Source organism: Cherax quadricarinatus, chromosome 20 (genome assembly GCF_038502225.1).
Source record: "Cherax quadricarinatus isolate ZL_2023a chromosome 20, ASM3850222v1, whole genome shotgun sequence".
Classification (NCBI taxonomy): Eukaryota; Metazoa; Arthropoda; class Malacostraca; order Decapoda; family Parastacidae; genus Cherax; species Cherax quadricarinatus.
In genome coordinates, this window is record NC_091311.1 from 17,602,146 (window position 1) to 17,626,473 (window position 24,328).

The 24,328-nt window shown below is 38.8% G+C and overlaps 1 protein-coding gene across 1 annotated transcript in view; it reads right to left on the minus strand.

Moving 5' to 3' along the window:
- LOC128703603 (uncharacterized) overlaps nt 1-24,328 on the minus strand; it is a 311,066-nt gene that overhangs the window by 181,963 nt on the left and 104,775 nt on the right. The window contains exons 3-4 of the mRNA XM_070086894.1: nt 8,290-8,431; nt 7,953-8,063 (exon numbers count right to left, since the gene is read on the minus strand). Coding sequence (XP_069942995.1) covers nt 7,953-8,063; nt 8,290-8,431 — 253 coding nt within the window. The remainder of the gene's footprint in view (nt 1-7,952; nt 8,064-8,289; nt 8,432-24,328) is intronic.

The following is a 24,328-nucleotide window of genomic DNA, read 5'->3' on the forward strand; positions in this document are numbered from 1 at the left end:
TTTGCAGAAAATGAACCACGTATGGCAACAGCGGTGACTGGCGCTCACCCAGTAAAAATTGATTTACTTGTATTTGAAGGTTTCTTCTTTTTTTCACTATTTGATTTTTTCACATAACTTTTGTGGCCTGTGAGACCAAAGTATGGTGCAATGTTCATATACAGTAGGGCCCCACTTATACGGCTGGTTAGGTTCCAGGCTACCGCCGTAGAGCAGAAACTGCCGTAAAGTGGAACACCCTTTTCTTCCACTTATAAATGCATATAAATACCAGATAACAAGTTTACACTAACATATATTACGTTAGCAATAGAACCAGGCATCAAAAACAATAAAAAAGTACAATACACACATAGTGCAATCATTACTTACCTTAAAATATTTATAGTGTTAATCTAGGGTGAGACAAGCAGTATTTATTGTAAGACATTGTGTGGTACGTATGGTAGTCAGCTGGGCTACCATACCAGGCTACATAATATTATATTACATTTAAGCATCCCAGAGTGATAAAATACATATACAGTTTACTCATTACTTACCTAAAAATATTTTTAGTCTTAATCTAGGGTGAGATTAGTAGTATTTATTGTAAAAAATCAAGTGTGGTATGTATGGTAGTCAGCCGGGCTACCATACCAGGCCAACCCACCCACACATACTATTCTATGATATTTAAGCATCCCAGAGTGGTAAAATGTATATACAGTTCACTCATTGCTTACCTTAAAATATTTGTAGTCTTAATATAGGGTCAGGAGTAAGTAAATGAGATAAAACGAATAAATGAGAGAGAGAGAGAGAGAGAGAGAGAGAGAGAGAGAGAGAGAGAGAGAGAGAGAGAGAGAGAGAGAGAGAGAGAGAGAGAGAGAGAGAGAGAGAGAGAGAGAGAGAGAGAGAGAGAGAATGAGAATGAGAATGAGAATGAGAATGAGAATGAGAATGAGAATGAGAATGAGAATGAGAATGAATGAATGAATGAATGAATGAATGAATGAATGAATGAATGAATGAATGAATGAATGAATGAATGAATGAATGAATGAATGAATGAATGAATGAGTGCATGAGGGAGGACAGGCGCAGAGTTATTTAAACAAACCAGGGGAAGGTAAGTTTTGTAAACAACAAAGTGTACACGTCTGGTTTGTGTACAAGTTACATTGTGTACAAGTTGTCTCTACATTGATGTGGTAGAATAAATAAAGAAGAACACTCCCATTCTCATGTAACATCATTTTGAGAAGAAATGATGCTCTGAGTGAAGGCAATGGAAATAAGTCACTTATTTTTTGGGTTATCCTGGGTTCTCTACACATATGCTGTTATGTATGATAATCTATGTAACTGTATTTGTGTGTACCTGAATAAACTTGCATACATACGAAAGGAATAATTTTCTACAGTTACCCCGAGGAACACATTTTCTCTTATGTTGGATTAGAGAAAATGTTATTCTTGCCGTCACTTGTACAAGTTATCTAGCTACCACATCTCATATTTATGTTTATTTATTCTATTGTGGGGTGTATTTATCATCTTTATATGTTATGTATCATGTTTATTATATAATTTTGAAAAAAATATCATGGATGGGTTAATGAAAATGTGGATATTAACGTAATATACGACATTTAATGAGACTCGGTGATAATTATTATCATTTCTAATATGGCGTCACTTGTGCAAGTCGTCTGCTACCACATCTCATATTTATGTTTATTTATTCTACTGTGGGGTGTATTTATCATATTTATATGTTATGCATCGCGTTTACTATATAATTTTGAAAAAATATCATAGATGGATTAATGAAAATGTGTATATTAATGTAATATACGACATTTAAATGAGACTCGGTGATTATTATTATCATTACTAATGTGACGTCTGGAGACATAAGACACTCTTACTGATTTTCATGTGTACCTGCATGCCAGCACAGTGTGTAAGTTTATTTAGGTACAGGTATACATAAGTATAATTATCAGAGTATATATAAAATATGAAATAACTTTTAAAAACACTTGAAATTTTGGAGTTTCCAGACAAAATGGAGAGACTTAGTGCTTACGGATCTCACAGAGAATGTAAACAAACTGGGTGGGGCGCGGTGACCGTATTAGAAAGTCAGGTGGGGGGAGCCATATAGCGAGTTTTGGTCATAATTTGAAATGACCATATTAGCGGAATGCCATAAAGCGAAATGCCATAAAGAGGGGCCCTACTGTATGCACTTGTTGAATGTAAGACAATTATAGCAAAAACACTAAAATCATCATAATGTTTACAAAACTTGTTTACACAAGCAATATAAAAAATTGTTTATTACGATTGTTCTATAATATATATACATATGTAGAATCACTGGACACTTTTCTAGAACTGCTGCAGCTGGGTGTAAAGCACAATGGTATTTTACACTACTCACACACATAAAATAAGTGTCTCTGCATTTTTGTGGGCGTTTTGTGGTATGTCCACAGACAAAACACCTCTTCTGAGCATTTTTCTTGAGAGCAGTAGCAGGCAGTGGTATGGGGTAGTGATCACCAGTCCTCAGATGAGAGGGCATGTGTTGATAATTTCATGGGCGCTGGTCTATTGCAGGTTTTATTCCTTGGTACTTGAATATTATTTGTCTGATGACTGACAAACAAAATTCACCATATTTGGGTTTGTTGTTGGTCTTCAACTTATACATATTATAAGCATTCAGCATGGAAATGTCAAGAAGATGGAAAAAAGAGTTTTATTTACCACTTATAACTTTTGCAAACAGAATCAGCAAACCCAATCTGCATGTCACATTTGTCCACTAACTGCATATTGAGGTTGTAATCCATCACAGCTGCAGGTTTTATAATGGGTTCATTGGTCTCTCTATTCTGCTTGCCACTGTCTACCATTTCGTATCGGTGAACTGATGTCAACAGTGTGACATCACGTTTGTCATGCCACCAAAATGCCATGATGTCATTGACAGCAAACACCTGAACATCACCTCTACGAGTGCCAGCGTCGAACCTAGGCATATGCTTACAATTTCCATGTATTGTGCCACACACATCTGTCATGTTCACTCGCAAGAAATCACTGAGTAAAGGGCTTGTGTACCAGTTGTCAGTATATAAAATATGCCCCTTACCAAGATATGGTTCTATCATTGTTCTAACCACATCACCAGAGATACCCAGTAACTTCCTGGTATCTTGCAATGTTTTACTGCCAGTGTACACAAGTATGTATATCCAAAACCAGACCACTTTTGCAATCACACAGTACAAATAACTTTACACCAAAGCATTTCGTCTTGCTTGGCATGTAATGCTTGAACGAGAGTCTTCCTTTGAACAAAATCAAAGATTCATCAATAACAAGCTTCCTGAAGGGATAAATACATACAACGCTTATGTTTCAGGTACATAAACACATTTCTGATCTAATATAACCTGTCGCTTCGTCAGGCCTTGTTTTGTCGGAAAAGTGTAGCATACGCAACAGTAGCACAAATCTATTCAATGGTATAATGTCACTGAAAGCTGGGGTTGAAATCAGGAGGTCTGTCGACCACTATGTGTTAACACTGTGCTTACATACATGTGGCATAAGCATTATTGTGGCAAGGAACAGATACATCTCTGCCACAGTTCTGTCCTTCCACTTGTGTAGCCGTGATCTTGGTGAAAGAATTGTGTTTGCCATGGTGTACTCAAAGTATGTATTGCTTTCCCTGACAATAATGTCCATCAGGGGTTCATCGAAGAATAATTGAAAGCATTCCAGTTCAGTGGCATTGTTCCCAAGTGTACATGATGGCCGTATTCCACTTTGTGTTTCATCAGTCATGGGGGACTGGGAACAAACTCGTCACCTTGCTGCCAATCCCAGATGCAGTCAGCTGGTGGGTTCTGGATACTGAAACGTGGTTGTGGTTGTGCAGGTTGTGGCTGTGGGTGTTGTGGGAGTGTGGGATTGGGTGAGGCTGGTTGTGGTTGTGCAGAGTCAGCAGCGTCGGTAGTAGCGTGGCCCGCTGCTGGTGCAACATGACTCATGCCACCATCACTATTACCACCACCACCTGCTGCCTCACTCACATCATTCATACCCATCGTAACAATATCATCATCTTCACTATCAGTTCATGGTGTAGGGCCACGGGATGTGCTCCGAGATTTACTCCTTCCCTTGGAACAGCATATGACACACTACCAGACCACATGCTACATCATATATACTGCAGCTTCACTGGGGAATCTTCACCCTCACTGTCGCAACTAGAACTGCTTTTAAAAGCTTTGAAATCACTATCACTTTCACTGCTCACATCTAAGTCTTGTACACGAGCAAATAGTTTCCTCTTTCGTCCTGGTAGAGGTGAACGTGATTGAGCTGGCCCAGCACCAGAGGTGGAAGGTCGTGGGTCATCTGGGTTTTCATCACTAATTACGTTATCCTGGGCACTGTTTTCGGTCACACCCACTTGAAAACCATGTAATTCACTTTCACTGACACTTCCATCGCTGTTAGAGCTATCACTTGGGAACAAAAGACCTCCAATCCGCCAAGGAGTGAGGTACTTCTTACCGTGAGGCATGGTGAAAATGGACTACCAAGATGGCGTTCCCACAATGCACTACTGAGTCCCAGATTTTTTCACAAGGTGCACACCCACCACTCAGACCCATTCTCTCTCATGTAGGCCTACCAGCCTTCTCCTGTTTGATTTGAAGCTGCTAGAATTTATGCGTATAGATACGTCAAACACGGTGGCTTGTAAGACATATATATACAACCAAAACAGTCAAGCGGTTAAATTGGAATTCGTTGAATTTTATATAAAACTACTGACATCTATGTTCTTTACAGGGTAGTTCTGATAACTGAATAAGCAGTTCCGTGTGCTCAATTGACAGAATGAAAGACATACAGTGGACCCTCGAGTTTCATGATTAATCCTTTCCAGAGAGTCTGCTGAATAGCGAAATTCATGAATGGCGAAACCATTTTCCCCATAAGAAATAATGGAAATCCAATTAATCCGTTTCAGACACCCAAAAGTATTAACAAAAAATACCTTTTTTTAAAGATTAATATAGATTTACATACAGAAAACAATGACAAATAAATATAAAGCATTAATAAAATGGATAAATGAAAATTTAACATCACACTTACCTTTATTGAAGACTCTTGTTGGTGTATGGCAGACAGGTAGGAGGCAAGAGGGGGGGGGGAGAGTTTATTATGCTTCAATATGATGCTAATATCATCTCTATGGCTTATTTATCCATCACTATTCATCTAATATGACATAATAAACAATATTAATAACATAGAAACATGATATATACTCTAGAATTAATAAAATGTCATTCTGTATGTCACAAGTGGTGATGGTGTTGTTGTTGGGTTTATAAGGGCCACTGAGAGAAGTTGTACATATTAGTGGTGGTGGAGGGTGCAGCAGAAGCTACCACCACTATTCACACAAACAATGTATAATGTATGTAATTTATAAATAAGAGATATTTACAGTTTAATTTATAAATAAGAAATATTTACACTTACCTTGGAGGAGATGTTAGTTTAATTAGTTAGTTTGATGGAGGAGATACTGGCAGACATTTAGGGTGGTGGAAGATAGCAGGGCGGCGTATGTTCAGTGGCCTTATACACCTCCAACAACATTGGAGAGTTACTTTCGTGTCGTTTTTCTATCGCTTAATCGCTTAACTTACTTGCTACACTGTTAATGCTACACTTTATCACTGGCTGGTGCTTATCGATACCTACTGCTTTAGTATCATACATATCGTAAAATCACTGAAGCACTGAAGAAGGCACATTCTCCCCTCTCTCTTCCTCCTCCACTTGAATTCTATCATGCTTCTTTCCTTCTTTATCAAAGGGCTGGCACTATGAGCTTTCTTTGGGCCCATGGTGGCTTATTTAACAGTTGCAAGCACAAAAAACAATGGATTATTAAGAAATGTATCATATGAACCTGTGGGGTGATGGTAGCTCACCCACAAATCATGCCACACTGACTCTCTCAATGTTGTGTGGGAGCCTTTGTGTACACCCAGCCACTCCCGGCTTCACGGACATGTCCCATACAATGGACGATTCATGAGGCCAATCACGAACTGCAAAGCTATATTTTGACGAAAAAGGTGCCGAAAGTCGGATTTCACGAAAGTCGTGGCTGTCGAAACGCGGCAGCCCACTGTACTAGCCAAGTAGCTATGAAATTGGTTATAATGAGCAATGGAATTCGTTTAAAAATAAAAGTCAAAGTAGGGGTAATCGCTGATGCATAAACTGTGCCCAGACTGCCAACTTTGCACTTGCATAACCCTGTAAGTTTTCATAAAATTTAATATATTTTTTTATGTCATTACCTTCAGAAAAGGATTCTCTACCATTTGAGAAGAACAGTGGAAAGCTTAATAAGCAATTATAAATTAATTAATGTAAGAAGCCTGAATTAACAGAGTATATATGTTGGTAGAATTACTGACAATATGTAAAGTACAAGTGCAGCTAATGTGACATTTTATTGTGGCAATGTTTTACTCTCCAGGAGCTCTGTCAAAATACCTTTCCTAGACGTCACCATTCACATGCTACCTTTTCTAGACATCCTCATTCACAAAGTAGACAACAACCTAAGATTTAAAGTTTACCAGAAACCTACAAATAAAAATGATGTTACACACTTCTATTCCAGTCAAGATACTAAGGCCAAAAGAGGCATCATCATCGGATTTTTCCTAAGAGCATACTGAATCTGTAGTCCTGAGTTTCTTGACGAGAAATGTACATACATTCACCAAACCTTCACTGATTTACATTTTCCTTCCTTTTACATGAAAAATTGCATGAAGAGAGCTCATCAGATCATTAAATCTTCACACACCAACACCACTCCTAACAAAGTTATAATTCTTCCCAACAGCCAGGTTGCACTAAACGTTTCTAAAGTACTTGCACAAGCTAATACTAGAGTTGCCATCACTTCCAGCACTTCAATAAAAGATCTAACCAGGAGAAAATCCAAGCACCATGAACCAGTCAATGCAAGGGTTTACACTATAACCTGTGGAGGCTATGACAGGATTTGTGTAGGTGAAACAGCAAGAAATCTTGAAACCTGCCTCAATGAATGCATTTATGCATGTAGGAACAATAACTTGAACAAAGCCTGTGTACAACACCGAAATTCCACTTATCATCTCATGAAATTCAGGGACGCCTGATCAGTGATCAAAGAAATTAATTTCCGCAGATGCAAGTGCCTTGAATCAGCACTAATCGCTGTTTCTAATACAATTAAACAAAACAAAGGCAGCTTTACCATCTCTGAAGTCTTAGCGAGAATCCTCCTGAAAACAGTAAACCCTGCCATCATATAGTCTCTCCTGCTAATACTACACAAGCAAATTACAGAGGATGAACACTGAAACAGGCCTTCTCTAATCCAACCTCCAATAGAAATATTTGTCTAACCTATTTTTATACTACCCAAGTAACAGCTTTTATATCCTTTTACTCATGCACAAGCATGAGTATTGTATTACTACTACTACAACTGATATCACTACTACTACTACAACTGATATCACTACTACTACTACAACTGATATCACTACTACTACTACACTATCACTAGCATTACACCTCGCTCTAAGCCTATATATACCCTCTGTGTCCATGTATTGTTTGTATCGGCTTGACAAAGCTCCTGGAGAGTGAAACGTTGCCACAAAAAAATGTCACATTAGTTGCACATGTGTCCTTTTACTTTGAATTAACAGTGCAAAATAAAAAAAAGAAAACATCCTCAAAGAATTTGAAGGGTTTTAATTTATAAATTTGTAGTGAGAGAATGAGTACAGAGTGTTTAAGTTTTGACTCTGAAAAACAACAGGAGCTAAACACATACTCACTTGTTCCAACAAAGAGAACTATAATATTTTTGATGAAATCAACAACCCCATTAGAAGTCTTTTGAACTTCCCGTACTCGTCCAAACAAGGAATCATACGTAGGAGGAGGAACTGAAAAAATATATAAAACTGCAATTAAATATATGATTCAGGAGAATTACAAAAAAACATTACAAAGAGATGTATAGACTTACCCATACCTGTGACTGGTATGGGTCACAGGAATGGGTAAGTCATGAAAGAAATTAAGTCATGAAAGAAATTGAGACAAGAAAAATAATGAAGTTTATACTCATTATTATATACAGGTTTAAAGAGTAGCTATTAAGAATCATACCATTGAGATTGTGGCATTCATCATAAGAGGGAGGTGGACCAGGGATGGGCTCAAAAGGACTTATTCGTGGGGGATTATATGTGTAGGCCGGCGGAGGCCCCAGAGGCTCGTCTAGAGGTGGGATGCTATCTGTGGTTGTTATCTGTCAATATATTGCATAATAAATAATAATTAGTAACACTCAACTTAGTAATCTCACTCCAAACTTTTTATTATTCTCAGCAAAATTTACTGAGAGCATCTCACCCACTCTCTCATTTGCTTTCATTTTACATTCCTTTAACACTCTCAACCTCTCTTTTTCTCTCCATATACTCTTCCCTCCTTACATCATTTCATACTTTGTAAAAACTGATGACATTTTGTCTCCTACTACTCTCTTTACCTCATCATTCCACCAATTGCTCTTCTTCCCTCCTGCACTCATTTTCCTGTAACCATACACTTCTGCTGAACACTGTAACATTGCTTTCTTAACCTTTTGAGGGTCGGTCACGTACAAGTACGTCATTGCAGCCAGGGTCGGTTACATACTTGTATGCATAAATTCTAGCGCCTTCAAATTGAGCAGGAGAAAGCTGTTAGGCCTACGTGTGATAGAATGGGTCTGTGTGGTTAGTATGCATAGTAGGAAAAAATCTAGGCACCTGCACTGCATTGTGGGAGTGGTAATTCAGTGTACCTTTGTCACCAAGCCAAGTAGTAAGGAAGACCTCACTCTTCCTTGAACTGAGACTGTTCTCTTCTCAAGTGATAGTTATAACACAGATTGAAGTGTCACTGAAGATGAGGAAGGCAGTGTGAATTTGTGTAAACAACTTGGCTGGGTGGCTGGCTTCTTGGCTGGTCAGGTGGCTGGCTGGCTGGTCAGGTGGCTGGCTGGCTGGCTGGCTGGCTGGTCAGGTGGCTGGCTGGCTGGCTGGTCAGGTGACTAGCTGGCTGGCTGGCTGGTCAGGTGGCTGGCTGGCTGGCTGGCTGGCTGGTCAGGTGGCTGGCTGGCTGGTCAGGTGGCTGGCTGGCTGGTCAGGTGGCTGGCTGGCTGGTCAGGTGGCTGGATGGCTGGTCAGGTGACTGGATGGCTGGTCAGGTGGCTGGCTGGCTTGTCAGGTGGCTGGCTGGCTGATCAGGTGGCTGGCTGGCTGGTCAGGTGGCTGGCTGGCTGGTCAGGTGGCTGGCTGGCTGGTCAGGTGTCAGGTGACTGGCTGGCTGGTCAGGTGACTGGCTGGCTGGTCAGGTGGCTGGCTGGCTGGCTGGTCAGGTGGCTGGCTGGCTGGTCAGGTGGCTGTCTGTCTGTCTGTCCCTCAGGTACATATAAATACAATTACATGTATACATAGTGTAAATTACCTAGGATAACCCAAAAAACCCAGACTGGCAAATAATAGTATCAGAACTCAGATGCGGCACTGCGTTGTGTGTAATACATGTTGGTTCACTGGTGGCTCTCTCTGAGACAGAGAGAGACAGAAAGAGAGGCAAGCAGACAGACAGACATGTTTGTGTAAAGTGAAAACAAATAAAGCTAAGACAGTGTACCCTCATCAAATGTCACCACTGTCATTAGTGGAGTGATCAGATAGGACAAGTGACACACCTCTTACACCATGCTTCCATTATTTTATTCTCCCGTGTATCCTAGGTAATTTACAGACACACAGCCAGCCAACCAGCAGGCCAGCCAGCCAACCAGCAGGCCAGCCAGCCAACCAGCAGGCCAGCAGGCCAGCCAGCCAACCAGCAGGCCAGCCAGCCAACCAGCAGGCCAGCCAGCCAACCAGCAGGCCAACCAGCCAACCAGCAGGCCAGCCAGCCAACCAGCAGGCCAGCCAGCCAACCAGCAGGCCAGCCAGCCAACCAGCAGGCCAGCCAGCCAACCAGCAGGCCAGCCAGCCAACCAGCAGGCCAGCCAGCCAACCAGCAGGCCAGCCAGCCAACCAGCAGGCCAGCCAGCCAACCAGCAGGCCAGCCAGCCAACCAGCAAGCCAGCCAGCCACCCAGCCAGCCAGCCAGTAGCCAGCCAGCCAGCCAGGCCAGCCAGCCAGCCAGCCATGTTGTTTACACAAATCCACGCTCCCTTCCCCACCAAAACATTGCTGGGACCTATAAATACTATGCATGTATTTCTAGATAATAGTATGTGACTAAAATAGGTGAAAATGTTCACCTGTCAATGTTTGTGCAAATATTGTGTAGCATACAATCAGTGTATATATCCAAAATATGGCTTACATTGGTCTCACAGGCCATAAAAGTTACTTGAAAAAATAAAATATTAAAAAATAAAAGAAAAAAGTAGAAAAATAATAAATAAACTATTACTGCATGACCTGCATTCGGCGATGTTGCGTAAGCGGATCACTTTCTGTCAACTTCACGCCTCCATATCTCGGCAAGTATTAATCACAAAATTTTTTTGGGCCTATAACACTCACAAAAATATGCTCTATCATTTCAAAAGAATTTTTTTTTTTTTAATTTTCGACCCTGAGAACAAATTTGGGAGATGGCTTGTCAACTCTCAAAGGGTTGAATCTACCCCACACCTCTTCAACCTCATTGCCTATATTCTCACTAGCTCATTTTCCTACCAACTGTCTCCTCTTGTAGTTTATAAACCTTCACCTCTCTTACTTGCTGAAGCCATTCTCCTTGTATCCCATCTACCTTTTATTCACTTTAACTATAACCCAAAAATAATCTGATATATCTGTTGCCCCCTCTATAAATACATATGTACATCCTGAAGTCTACCCATCAATCTTTTATCACAGTATCAGGGGCAGCGGCAGTAAGGCCTTTGCTCCTCCGTTTTACAATCACCAGAGGATACTAACAATCCTGTGATGGCCTAGCAAAAACGTACATAACACTAACACAAGTTGAGACCCAAGAGATAAATCAGCTGCAAAAAATCACCTAAACCTCTCAAATCCATGCAATAATACCAACCCAGAAGATTTGTTGTCACCCCACCATTCATCCCACTGCCAAGCGAAGTGAATCTTCTCAACATCTGCCCACTACTTATACTGAACAAACCACCTGAACCCACTGGCAATGGCCAAGGGTCAGGTCAACAGAAGAAAATCCAGTAAACAAGCCAGGACTCACAAAAACACAGGTGAGGGGAAAATTAATACAAGCACAGCATCCCCTCCCAGCAAGGACACAACCCTCACCACCCACAGCTGCCCTCACAATACTCCCCAAACGTCAACAAACATGACCACCTCTCCAAGCAAAGAGGATAACTCCTTCCTTGGATTCAACACACTGGAGCTCCAAGAACCAGAGGTGGTTAAAATTCATCAAGATACAGGAACAAAAAAATTGCCACATTAACCTGAGAAATGCAGGAATTAAGAACATCAAATGGCATACTCACCCAGGAAGTACAGAAACTACAAACCACCAATGTTCAGTTCTTTGACAGAATCACAACTCTAGAAGGCAAAATATACAAAATACACCAACAAAATAACATGCACACTGAAACTGAGGACACCATCAACCTCCTAGGAGAACAAGTCACTAAACTGAATACCAACCTCACAGAAGAAAGATCACGAGTGGATCTCCAATTCGCCAATGTCATCAACAACATCCAAGACCATAATGACCAACAACAGCTATCTGATGCTGTTCTAGTTAATAGCCAATATCTCCCAACCACAGTCACCCAAGAGACCACCCTACAGCTTATCAAGGACCTCTTTCACCTAAAAGCTGCACATGTCCTGTCACCCATTATTACAACAATGTTTAACAAATCTGTAACATCCTCAACCTTCCTATCTATACTTAAGACAGCAAAGGTTACCCCAATCCTCAAAGGAGGGGATCTAACTGACTTGAACAACTACAGACCCATATCAAACTTGCCCTTACTTTGCTTTCCAAAAGATTAAAAAAAATAATACACAAATGACTTTACTCCTACCTTTTTTCCAACAACATACTTAACCCCTGCCAGTTTGGGTTTAGACCAAAAAAAAAGTACGAATGACGCTATTATACAAATGCTCAAACTAATATAAACAGCTCTCGATAAAAATGAATATCCTCTGGGGCTCTTCATTGACCTATGAAAAGCATTTGATACAGTCGACCACAAACTCCTACACCTAAAGCTAAATCATTATGGCATCAGAGGACATTACCTTGATTACCTAAAATCTTACCTTAATGACAGGCACCAGTATGAATATACAAGTGGAGTCAACTCCGCTATCCAGCCTGTAGCTGTAGGAATACCCCAAGGTAGTGTCCTAGGCCCACTCCTCTTTCTCATCTACATCAATGATCTCCCAAATGCAGATGACACTACTTATGTCTACTCCCATTCAAACCCATCTGCACTTAGAAACACTGTAAACAATGAGCTGCTAAAAATATATACAGTAGGGCCCCACTTATATGGCAGGTTAAGTTCCAGGCTATCACCGGAAAACAGAACGCCATTTTTTCCATTTATAAATGCATATAAATGCCAGATATTTGGGAGTGGAGGTGTCAGCGGATGGGTCTATGAAAGATGAGGTGAATCATAGAATTGATGAGGGGAAAAGGATGAGTGGTGCACTTAGGAGTCCGTGGAGACAAAGAACTTTGTCCTTGGAGGCAAAGAGGGGAATGTATGAGAGTATAGTTTTACCAACGCTCTTATATGGGTGTGAAGCATGGGTGATGAATGTTGCAGCGAGGAGAAGGCTGGAGGCAGTGGAGATGTCATGTCTGAGGGCAATGTGTGGTGTGAATATAATGCAGAGAATTCGTAGTTTTGAAGTTAGGAGGAGGTGCGGGATTGCCAAAACTGTTGTCCAGAGGGCTGAGGAAGGGTTGTTGAGGTGGTTCGGACATGTAGAGAGAATGGAGCGAAACAGAGTGACTTCAAGAGTGTATCAGTCTGTAGTGGAAGGAAGGCGGGGTAGGGGTTGGCCTAGGAAAGGTTGGAGGGAGGGGGTAAAGGAGGTTTTGTGTGCGAGGGGCTTGGACTTCCAGCAGGCATGCGTGAGCGTGTTTGATAGGAGTGAATGGAGACAAATGGTTTTTAATACTTGACGTGCTGTTGGAGTGTGAGCAAAGTAACATTTATGAAGGGGTTCAGGGAAACCGGCAGGCCGGACTTGAGTCCTGGAGATGGGAAGTACAGTGTTTGCACTCTGAAGGAGGGGTGTTAATGTTGCAGTTTAAAAACTGTAGTGTAAAGCACCCTTCTGGCAAGACAGTGATGGAGTGAATGATGGTGAAAGTTTTTCTTTTTCGGGCCACCCTGCCTTGGTGGGAATCGGCCAGTGTGACAATAAATAAACAAAAAAAAAAAAATGACCAAAACAGTCAAAAGGTTAATGTGTGAGAGGTGAGTACCAGGGTGTTTATTGAATAAAATGAGAATGGCACACCATCATTCTCTAACTTGGCACTTAACCCTTAAACTGTCCAAATGTAGATCTATGCTTGTGCTTGTAGCGCTCCGACCTTAATTTTCTCCATAAGAAACAATGTAAAAAAAAAAGTAGATCTACGTTCGGAGCACTACGTGTGCAAACGTAGATCTATGTCTGGACAGTTTAAGGGTTAAAGCAAGAGGCTTCGACTCCTCTTTTAATCACAGCTAAGCTTAGACACCATCGTCAATGAGAGCCAACTGGTTAACAAAAGAGTAAATCAGAGAGAGAACGAGATACAGAGTTCAGACAATGTAAGAATACAAACTGAACAGGTAGTGGGCGATCATTTGGTCAGGTGAAATAAATGCATATTAATATATGTCTACTTTTAGTTCATTCACGTACGTTTGTAAGAGTTTGTAAAACATTTACCTCACAATAGTTTTTTATTATAATAATTACCTCACAATAGTTTTTTATTATAATAATTACCTCACAATACAAATACAGGTCCTCCATCACAAATCCGGCATCATTGGGACCTGTAGTGTGCCGGATTACTGAGTTTGCCGAATTACAGAGTGGTTAAGTTATTTATTTATTTCCAATTTGTGCACACATACAGAGGTACAAAAAAAAATACAGATAAGAGCAGTATGCCAAAGCCACTTATACTATGCATAGCATTACGGGCTGGCTTAAAATTAACTTAAGATTAACTAAGCAATGATTATTATTATTATTATAATCAAGAAGAAGCGCTAAGCCACAAGGACTATACAGCGCTGCTACTAAGCAATGATGAAATCAGTGATAAAACATTAATGTAAACAGATAACTATAAAGCACAAGTGAGTATTACAAAGACAGGTCATATGGTTGCATTCAGTTAGGTAGTGATTCTGTTAGGTAGTGTATTTAAAAAATAATAAAGTTAGATTGGGTTTTAGGTTTAACATTTATGTGATATAATTGTGAGAAACATTTAAGATATAAAATTTATAATGTTCAGTTATTCAGTATTTATTTGGTTTTGGGTGAGTAAGTAATCTTTGAGAAGAGACTTGAATTTATAAACAGGTTGTGTTTCTTTTATATTTACAGGTAATGAATTCCAGATTTTAGGGCCTTTTATGTGCATTGAGTTTTTGCATAGTGTGAGATGGACACGAGGAACATCAAAGAGTGATCTGTGCCTTGTGTTATGGTCATGTGTTCTGTTGAGGTTGGCAAGGAGATGTTTGAGGGGAGGGTTAATATCAGAGTTAAGTGTTCTATGTATGTAATAGGTGCAGTAATAAGTATGGATGTTTTGTATGGTGAGTAGGTTTAGTGTATTGAATATTGGTGGAGTGTGCTGCCTGTAGTGAGAATTTGTTATCATTCTAACTGCAGCCTTTTGTTGGGTAATTAGTGGTCTGAGATGGTTAATTGTTGTTGAGCCCCATGCACAAATTCCATAGGTGAGATAGGGGTAAATAAGAGAGTGATATAGGGCCAGGAGGGCTGACTGTGGAACATAGTACCGTATCTTCGATAGTATGCCTACAGTCTTGGAAATTTTCTTAGAAATTTGATGTATATGTGTATGAAATTTGAGTCTATTATCAAGGTGGATTCCTAAGAATTTTCCCTCTGTTAGTTTTGTGATAGGTGATCCATTTATCATTATGTTAAGAGGGACATCTGTAGCTCTGTTACCAAACTGAATGAAGTAGGTTTTGTCAATGTTTAGTGTAAGTTTGTTAGTCCTCATCCAGGTAGATATTTTCTGTAATTCGGTATTTACAGTATTGGCTAGCGTGACTGGGCTCGGGTGAGAGAAGACGTATGTAGTGTCATCTGCAAATAGTGTGGGTTTGAGTAATTGCGAAGCATTTGGAAGGTCATTTATGTATAGGAGAAAGAGAAGAGGGCCAAGGACACTTCCCTGTGGGACACCAACTGTAATTGGTTGTGCAGAAGAGTTTGCCCCATTTGCGTACACATATTGGCTTCTGTTGCTGAGGTAAGACTTGAGGTAGTTGAGGGAGTGCCCTCTTATACCATAGTGTGACAATTTTACGTGGAGCAAGTCATGGTCAACTGTATCAAAAGCTTTACGTAAGTCAATGAAGATCCCCAGTGGGACTTCTTTTTTCTCTATTGCAGTGTATATATGTTCTAGCATGTGTATAATAGCATCATTAGTATTTTTATTAGGCCTGAATCCAAATTGGCAGGGGTTGAGTATGTTTTGGGAGATAAGGTAGGAGTAGATTCGTTTATGAATTAATTTTTCAAAGATTTTTGAGAGAGGGTGTAAGTTGGATATTGGCCTATAGTTATTCAACTCTGTTTGGTCTCCTCCTTTGTGGATCGGGGTGACCCTTGCTATTTTGAGTACTGTAGGGAAGGTGGAGGATTCAATGGATTTGTTAAAGAGTGTTGCAATGATTGGTGATAGCACTTGTGACACTTTTTTGTATATAAGGGGTGGTAAGGTATTTAAATCTCCTGCCTTGTTTTTTAGTGCGTTGATAATAAGGGAGACTTCGTATGGGTTAGTCGGAGCTAGGAACAGTGTGTTCGGGTAGTTGCCGGTGAGGTAGTCATTTGGTGGGGTATCTGAGCTTGGGATTTTATTGGCAAGGTTTTGTCCTATAGTGGAGAAGAAATCATTGAGTCTGTTTGCTGTTTCTGTTGGTGGGAGTTGGGGTTCATCTGTTTTTGCTAATTTTATTTCGCTATTTCGTGATATCTTTTTTGTTCCCAGAATTTCTGATAGGGTTTTCCAGGTCTTTTTTATATCACCTCGTAAGTTGGATAATCTGTTCTCATAATACAATTTTTTTGCCCTTCTTATCAGGCTGGTTAGGATTGACGAGTAACGTTTTGTTTGGTCTCTGGTTATGTGACCCATTCTGTACTGTTTTTCATATTGGTGTTTTGTATTTATGGATTTGAGAATGCTGGGTGTTAGCCAGGGACTGTTCAGTCTCTTTGCTGTCATCTGTTTAGTTTTTTTAGGGCAGTGCTTGTTATAGAGGTATTGGGTTTTTTTTAGAAAATTATTAATACATTCGTCAATATCTGTATAGGTTTCTAGCTCAGTGTGCCAATCAATGTTTGCTATTGCTGTTGTGAAGTTATTAATGGCTGCCTCATTGTGAAGTCTGAAGGTGACTTTAGTAGTGTCTTGGGGTAGTTTACCAAGAGTTGTTATGAGGAAAGTAGGGTAGTGGTCTGTGGTATTATCTGTAATTATGCCTGATTTTAAAGGGGATATGGTGTTGGTCCAGATGTGGTCAAGTAGGGAAACACTAGTCTCTGTAACTCTTGTAGGTTTTGTTACTGTTGGTAGTAACATACAGTTACTCATTGTGTTTGTGAATTCAGTAACGTGTGGGTCCTGGTCTTGCAGGAGATTTATATTGAAGTCACCTGAGAGTAGTAAGTGATCTTTGTTCATGCGTGCATCAGTTATCATACTTCCTAGATTTTGACTAAATTGGCTAATGTTTGACTGTGGAACTCTGTAGATGTTTATCAATGTGAGAGGTTTTTGTAGGTACTTTGATTTGAATTTAGCTATTATATATTCCCCATGTTCATCCCTTGTGCAAGTATTAGTGATACATTCTAGTTGGTCTGAGTAGTATATGGCTGTGCCACCCCCTTGTTGATCTGGCCTGCAGTTGTGTATGGCTGTGTAACCAGGAATGGCATAGACATCTGTACTATCAGGCTTTAGCCAGGTTTCAGTTAGTGTAATGATGGACATATTGGCATGTAAGGAATTTAGTAGTGCTATGAGGTCATCGTAATGCTTGCTTAAAGATCTGATATTGTAGTTAAATATAGTTATGTTGTTGTTGGCACTGAGAAGTGCCTTTGATTGTTCTGCAGTGTAGTAATTACAGTTACTGTTTGATTCATTTAAGTCATTAAATAAGAGGTTGGTATCAGGATCAATGCTTGTAATCATAAGATTTGTAGTGAATCTATAGTTTGAATTAAGTATAAAACAAAGTAAATAGTCTTAAGCTAAAAAATAGCACCTGGATTATTTAACAAATGTAAAATAATGAGCTAAGGGACTAATACAAATAAAGTGATGATCAAATAGTGGAGCTTGGGAATATGATAGTAGATAGTACTATAAAGGTAATTTTTTAAAGTTAGAATTATAGTATAAAATTATAATATAAAAGGGACTAATATAGGTTGTGGTGACGATAAAGTGGTAATCAAAAAAATGAGCTTTGGAATATAATGGCAAAATTGTGAACTTATTCTACTTTAGCACCTAAGAATAGCACCTTGATTATTTTAACAATTGTGAATATATAAACTAGGATAGTTATATAAAGCTAAAATAAAGGAGAAAACATATAAGGGACTAAAATTAAGTAATGGTAAGCAAAGTTAAATGGGCAGATGGTAGGAATTATAATATAAACTTATAATATAAAAATACAATTTGAAATGGTACTTGCAATTGCACTAGAGTCTGGTATAGGTTGTTGACAAGATCAAGATTATACCTAGATTTAAATTGACAAAATAAAATTCACAATTAAAGTACCAAAAGAATAATAGTAAAAAAATAACAATGGTAATGTCTTGATTATAATATGATAGTAAGAGGGTAGACAGGTACACAGGTACAAGGGATAATATAAAGGTTGGGGTTGAAAATAAAAACTTGAAAATTTGGCTACAAAATGTTATGAGAAGTATAAAATAATGTTTAATGTAAAAAATTAAAATTGACTGGTAGTAAATATGGTGTTTAATAAAATTTTAGTAAGTAATAATGATTACAAAAAAGTGAAAAAGTAATGTTTATTTCATTCAATATTGCACTGGTAGTTATACTTGAGGTTATATGGCAGTACAAGGTAATTAAGAGTAATCTAGGATAGTAAATGTGGTATTAAAACAGGTAAAGGTAATTAGACAAGTAATGGTTATTAAATGTCAAAATTGTTAAGAGTAAATTGAAATTTTAGTAAAAATGATATTTATTAATTTTAGTAAGTAATATCAATTGATAGTATTTAAAAAAAAAATATGAGGTAGTAATATGAACAGAGAAAGTATCAATTCAGCTAATGTTTAAGCGAACAATAGTAAATAACAAAATCACATAAGGTGACCTATGCTTACTAGTAAAATCACAAAATGAGGTAGTTGATTATTTAATTACTAAGAGATTGTACAATGAAATTTGAACAATAATGGAGCAAAACGTACACTACACTACGTAGGCTTTTTAGTTGGACATTGTTTAGTTATTCTCTGTAAGATTGGTATCCCTGAGAAATCGTGATAGATCATTCTCATACGTGATTGTGTACAGTTGACCTACATTTGTTTTCCTAACTAGAATTTTCCCATCCCGTGTGAAGCATTGGTGTATTGTGTCATTATTCTCTCGCTTAAGTTTTCTGACTCTATACAGGAGGTTTTGACGTTTTTTGGTAAGACACTCGTTTATATATACCTCTTTCTTTACTTTAATAGATGCAATAATTAAGTCTTTTTTCCTGTCATGTGAGTGGAATCTAAGCATAACACTTTTTCTACCATGGGATCCTAGTAACCTGGCTTCTTTTATTTCTGACTCGGGTACAATAACACTTGTTTGGTCCTTTATGATCTGCAGAGTAATTTCTTTACTGTTTGTTTGGTTCATATCACTGGGAAAAAGTGGACTGTTAACTATTACTGCGTCCGATAGTTTATCTTGTTCAGTTTTATCTTCTTGGAGAGCAAAGTAGTCACTGAACTGGTTATCTAAGTTGCTCTTCCATTCTTTTACTGCTTCTTCAACCTTTGTATTAAGAGATATTATTTGTTGGGTATGGCTATCTATGACTGTCTGGATGGTCTTGTCACAGTTAGTCGTTCCTGGTGTTGAAAACTTTTGTTCAAGACTGAGGATTTTGTTTTCGAGTTGTGTCATCCTGGTGTCTTGTTTTGTTAGAGTCTCTCGAAGATTCATATTTTCAATAACTAAGTTGGAGATGCATGACTTTTAGGGTATCTGGATCGTTGGTCATACCTGAGAGACTACTTGGTAGGTTGAATCCGGGGAAGAGAGGGAAGGATGGGCTGGTGGCAGCCATGTTTGTTGTTATTGTTGTGGTGTGGCCTTGAGTGGTGGTGAGTGGGGTGGTTGCTGGGCCGGCGTCCTCCTGACTACACTTGTTGAATAGTTGATTTTTCGGTGTTTTCTTGCTGGCCTTGGTGCTGTTTCCTCTTAGATTGCGCCTCATAATACTACAGGAATTGTTGTAGTTAAGAAGAAGTTGTAGTAAACAAAGCTTAGGGTTACGTTGTTCGGCTGGCAGCGGGGTGTTGCTTACGGTTAGTTTGCAGTCTTCCTTTGATCTCTATTTTTTCGATTTGTAGGTTTCACTGTTGGTAATCTTTGGTCATTCTGGGTGCTACGTTGGGTAGTGCAGTTTTGCTTGTAACTAGGTCATCATAGGAGCATTGGTAGCTCTGGTAGTTGGAGAAAAGTACGGAGCTTGGAAGTCGCTGCTGCCGCTGCCGCTGCCGCGGCAGCGGCAGCGGCAGCGGCGGCAGGCGGCAGCAGTTCATTGAACATTGGCAAAAAATCAGCGGCGGCAGCAGTTCATTGAACATTGGCAAAAAATCGAACATTTCCGCTACTTTAAGCTCAATTTCAAGGTACTTTTCATCATGAAACCAATCAAAATCATGTCTATTTCTGTAATATATCTTCCATTCTATCAAACGAGTCCAAAAAATGAGAATACAACCATAAAAACCATACGAAAATATACTGCGAAGAGGCGGCTAATGGCTGAGAAGTTAACTCCCTTATTTATCGTCCGTCTTTTTTATTTTTGTTGTACGTTAAGAAGCATCTTTCCATCATAAACTGCCCAAGTTTCAATGAGATAGCCCAACAAACAACCGAGAAAAAAAAATATTTACCAAAAATCATATATGGTAAGCCCAAGCCAGGTACTGGAAATAAGTCACTTTGTCTGACTTTTCTGGGTTATCCTAGGTTCTCTATACATACACTGCTATGTATGATAATCTATGTAACTGTATTTGTGTATACCTGAATAAACTTATTTACTTCTAGTCTGTCAACTGAGTACAGTACAAGAAACCGCCCATTCACTTATTTTAACTACCCAATCAAGTGGTCAGAAATTGGCAATTTGGCCGATTTCACACAAATTTCAACAGACGCCAATTTCAAAATAGGGTCCAGAATAAACAATGCAGACATTCCTGGCACTAAAATAACATTTTCTCTGTTCATTAGTCATGGCTACAGGCCCCTCTTATATAACTCTTGCTTACCATTTGGAATTTTTATTCACAAAAAAAAAAAAAATAGATGATTTACTGTTATGCAGACTACTGCATTGTTGTAATAATTGTATAAATAATGTCAATCCATTCTTGACGCCGTACTGGAATTTAGACTGGCAGGCGGACAGGTATTGGACGGTGACGTCATTTGTTTACTCTTGAGCTTCGCTAAAGAATAGAACATTTTCGCTACTGTGAGCGCAATTTCAAGGTACTTTTCATCATGGAAGCAATCAAAATCATATCTATTTCTGTAATATATCTTTCATTCTATCAAACGAGACCAAAAAAATGAGAATATAACCAAAACAACCATATAAAAATATACCGCTAAGCGGCCGCTAATGGCTGAGAAGTGAACTCCGCTATTCATGGTCTGATTTCTCTCATTTTTGGTGTACGTGAAGAAGTATCTTTCCGTCATACATTGCCCAAGTTTGAATAAGATAACCCAACAAACAACTGAGAAAATAATAATATAATAATAATAATAATAATAATATAATAATAATAATAATAATAATAATAATAATAATAATAATATCTTTATTTACTACACGTACATGTACAAAGTATACAGGCCTAGCTGACATCAGTGCCCTTAAAATCAGGCATAATCACAGAAAATACCACAGATCACTACCCTACCTTCCTCATCACAAACCTTGGCAAATTACCCCAAGACACTACTAAAGTCACTTTCAGACTTCACAATGAGGCAGCCATTAATAACTTCACAGCAGCAGTGATAAACATTGACTGGCACACTAAGCTAGAAATCTATACAGATATTGACGAATGTATTAATAATTTTCTAAAAAAGACCCAATACCTTTATAACAAACACTGCCCCCAAAAAACTAAACAGATGACAGCTAAGCAACTGAACAGTCCCTGGCTAACACCCAGCATCCTCAAATCCATAAATACAAAGCACCTATACAAAAAACAGTACAGAATGGGTCACATAACCAGAGACCAAACAAAACGTTACTCGTCAATCCTAACCAGCCTGATAAGAAGGGCTAAAAAACTGTATTATGAGAACAGATTATCCAACTTACGAGGTGATATAAAAAAGACCTGGAAAACCCTATCAGCAATTCTAGGAACAAAAAAATATCACGAAATAGCGAAATTGAATTAACAAAACCAGATGAACCCCAACTCCCACCAACTGAAACAGCAAACAGACTCAATAATTTCTTCTCCACTATAGGAAAAAACCTTGCCAATAAAATCCCAAGCTCAGATACCCCACCCATTGACTACCTCACTGGCAACTACCCGAACACACTGTTCCTAGCTCCAACTAACCCTACTGAAGTCTCGTTTATTATTAGCACATTAAAAAACAAGACAGGAGATTTAAATACCTTACCACCCTTTATATACAAAAAAGCATCACAAGTACTATCACCAATCATTGCAACACTCTTTAACAAATCCATAGAATCCTCTACCTTCCCTACAGTTCTCAAAATAGCAAGGGTCACCCTGATCCATAAAGGAGGAGACCAAACAGACTTGAATAACTATAGGCCAATATCCAACTTACACCCTCTCTCTAAAATCTTCGAAAAATTAATTCATAAGCAAATCTATTCCTACCTCATCTCCCACAACATACTCAACCCCTGTCAATTTGGGTTCAGGCCTAATAAAAATACTAATGATGCTATTATACACATGCTAGAACACATATACACTGCAATAGAGAAAAAAGAAGTCCCACTGGGGATCTTCATAGACTTATGTAAAGCTTTCGATACAGTTGACCATGACTTGCTCTATATAAAATTGTAGCACTATGGTATAAGAGGGCACTCCCTCAACTACCTAAAGTCTTACCTCAGTAACAGAAGCCAATATGTGTACACAAATGGGGCAAACTCTTCAGCACAGCCAATTACAGTTGGTGTCCCACAGGGAAGTGTCCTAGGCCCTCTTCTCTTTCTCATATACTACATAAATGACCTACCAAATGCATCGCAACTACTCAAACCCACACTATTTGCAGATAACACTACATACGTCTTCTGTCACCCGAGCCCAGTCATACTAGCCAATACTGTAAATACCGAATTACAGAAAATATCTACCTGGATGAGTACTAACAAACTTACTCTAAACATTGACAAAACCTACTTCATTCAGTTTGGTAACAGAACTACAGACGTCCCTCTTAACATAAAGATAAACAGATCACCTATCACAAAACTCACAGAGGGAAAATTCTTAGGAATCCACCTTGATAATAGACTCAAATTTCAAACACATATACAACAAATTTCCAAAAAAACTTCCAAGACCATAGGCATACTATCGAAGATACGGTACTATGTTCCACAGTCAGCCCTCCTGGCCCTATATCACTCACTTATTTACCCCTATCTCATCTATGGAATTTGTGAATGGGGCTCAACAACAATAAACCATCTCAGACCATTAATTACCCAACAAAAGGCTGTAGTCAGAATGACAACAAATTCCCACTACAGGCAGCACACTCCACCAATATTCAAAACTCTAAACCTACTCACCATTCAAAACATCCATACTTATTACTGCACCGACTACATTCATAGAACACTTAATTCTGATATAAACCCTCCCCTCAAACATCTCCTTACCAACCTCAACAGAACACACGACCATAACACAAGCCACAGATCACTCTTTGATGTTCCTCGAGTCCATCTCACGCTATGCAAAAACTCAATGCACATAGAAGGCCCTAAAATCTGGAATTCATTACCTGTGAATATAAAAGAAACACTGTCTGTTTATAAATTCAAGTCTCTTCTCAAAAATCACTTACTCACCCACAACTAAATAAATACTGAATAATTGTATCTCATAAATTGTATCTCGTAAATGTTTCTCATTATTGTATCTCATAAACGTCTAACCTGTGACCCAATCAAATTTATTTTTTAATTACATTACCTAACAGAATACTCCAATCTACTGAAAGCTCAGCAACACAGTAAATGACCATATGACCTGTCTTTGTAATACTTATTTGTGCTAAATTGTTATCTGTTTACAATAATGTATTTACCACTGAATATATCATTGCTTAGTTAATCTCAAGTTAATTTTAAGCCTGCCCATATTGCTCTGCATACAAGGGGCTTTGGCATGTTGCACTGTAATAACTTTGTACTTCACTGTATCATGTTCAAATTAATAAATAAATAAATAAATAAAAAGGAGAACTTCCCTTGACCAAGAAACATGAGTGACTTCCTCGAAGAAAAATGGATACCACCAGAACCATTCTACGTTCAGTAACATGGATT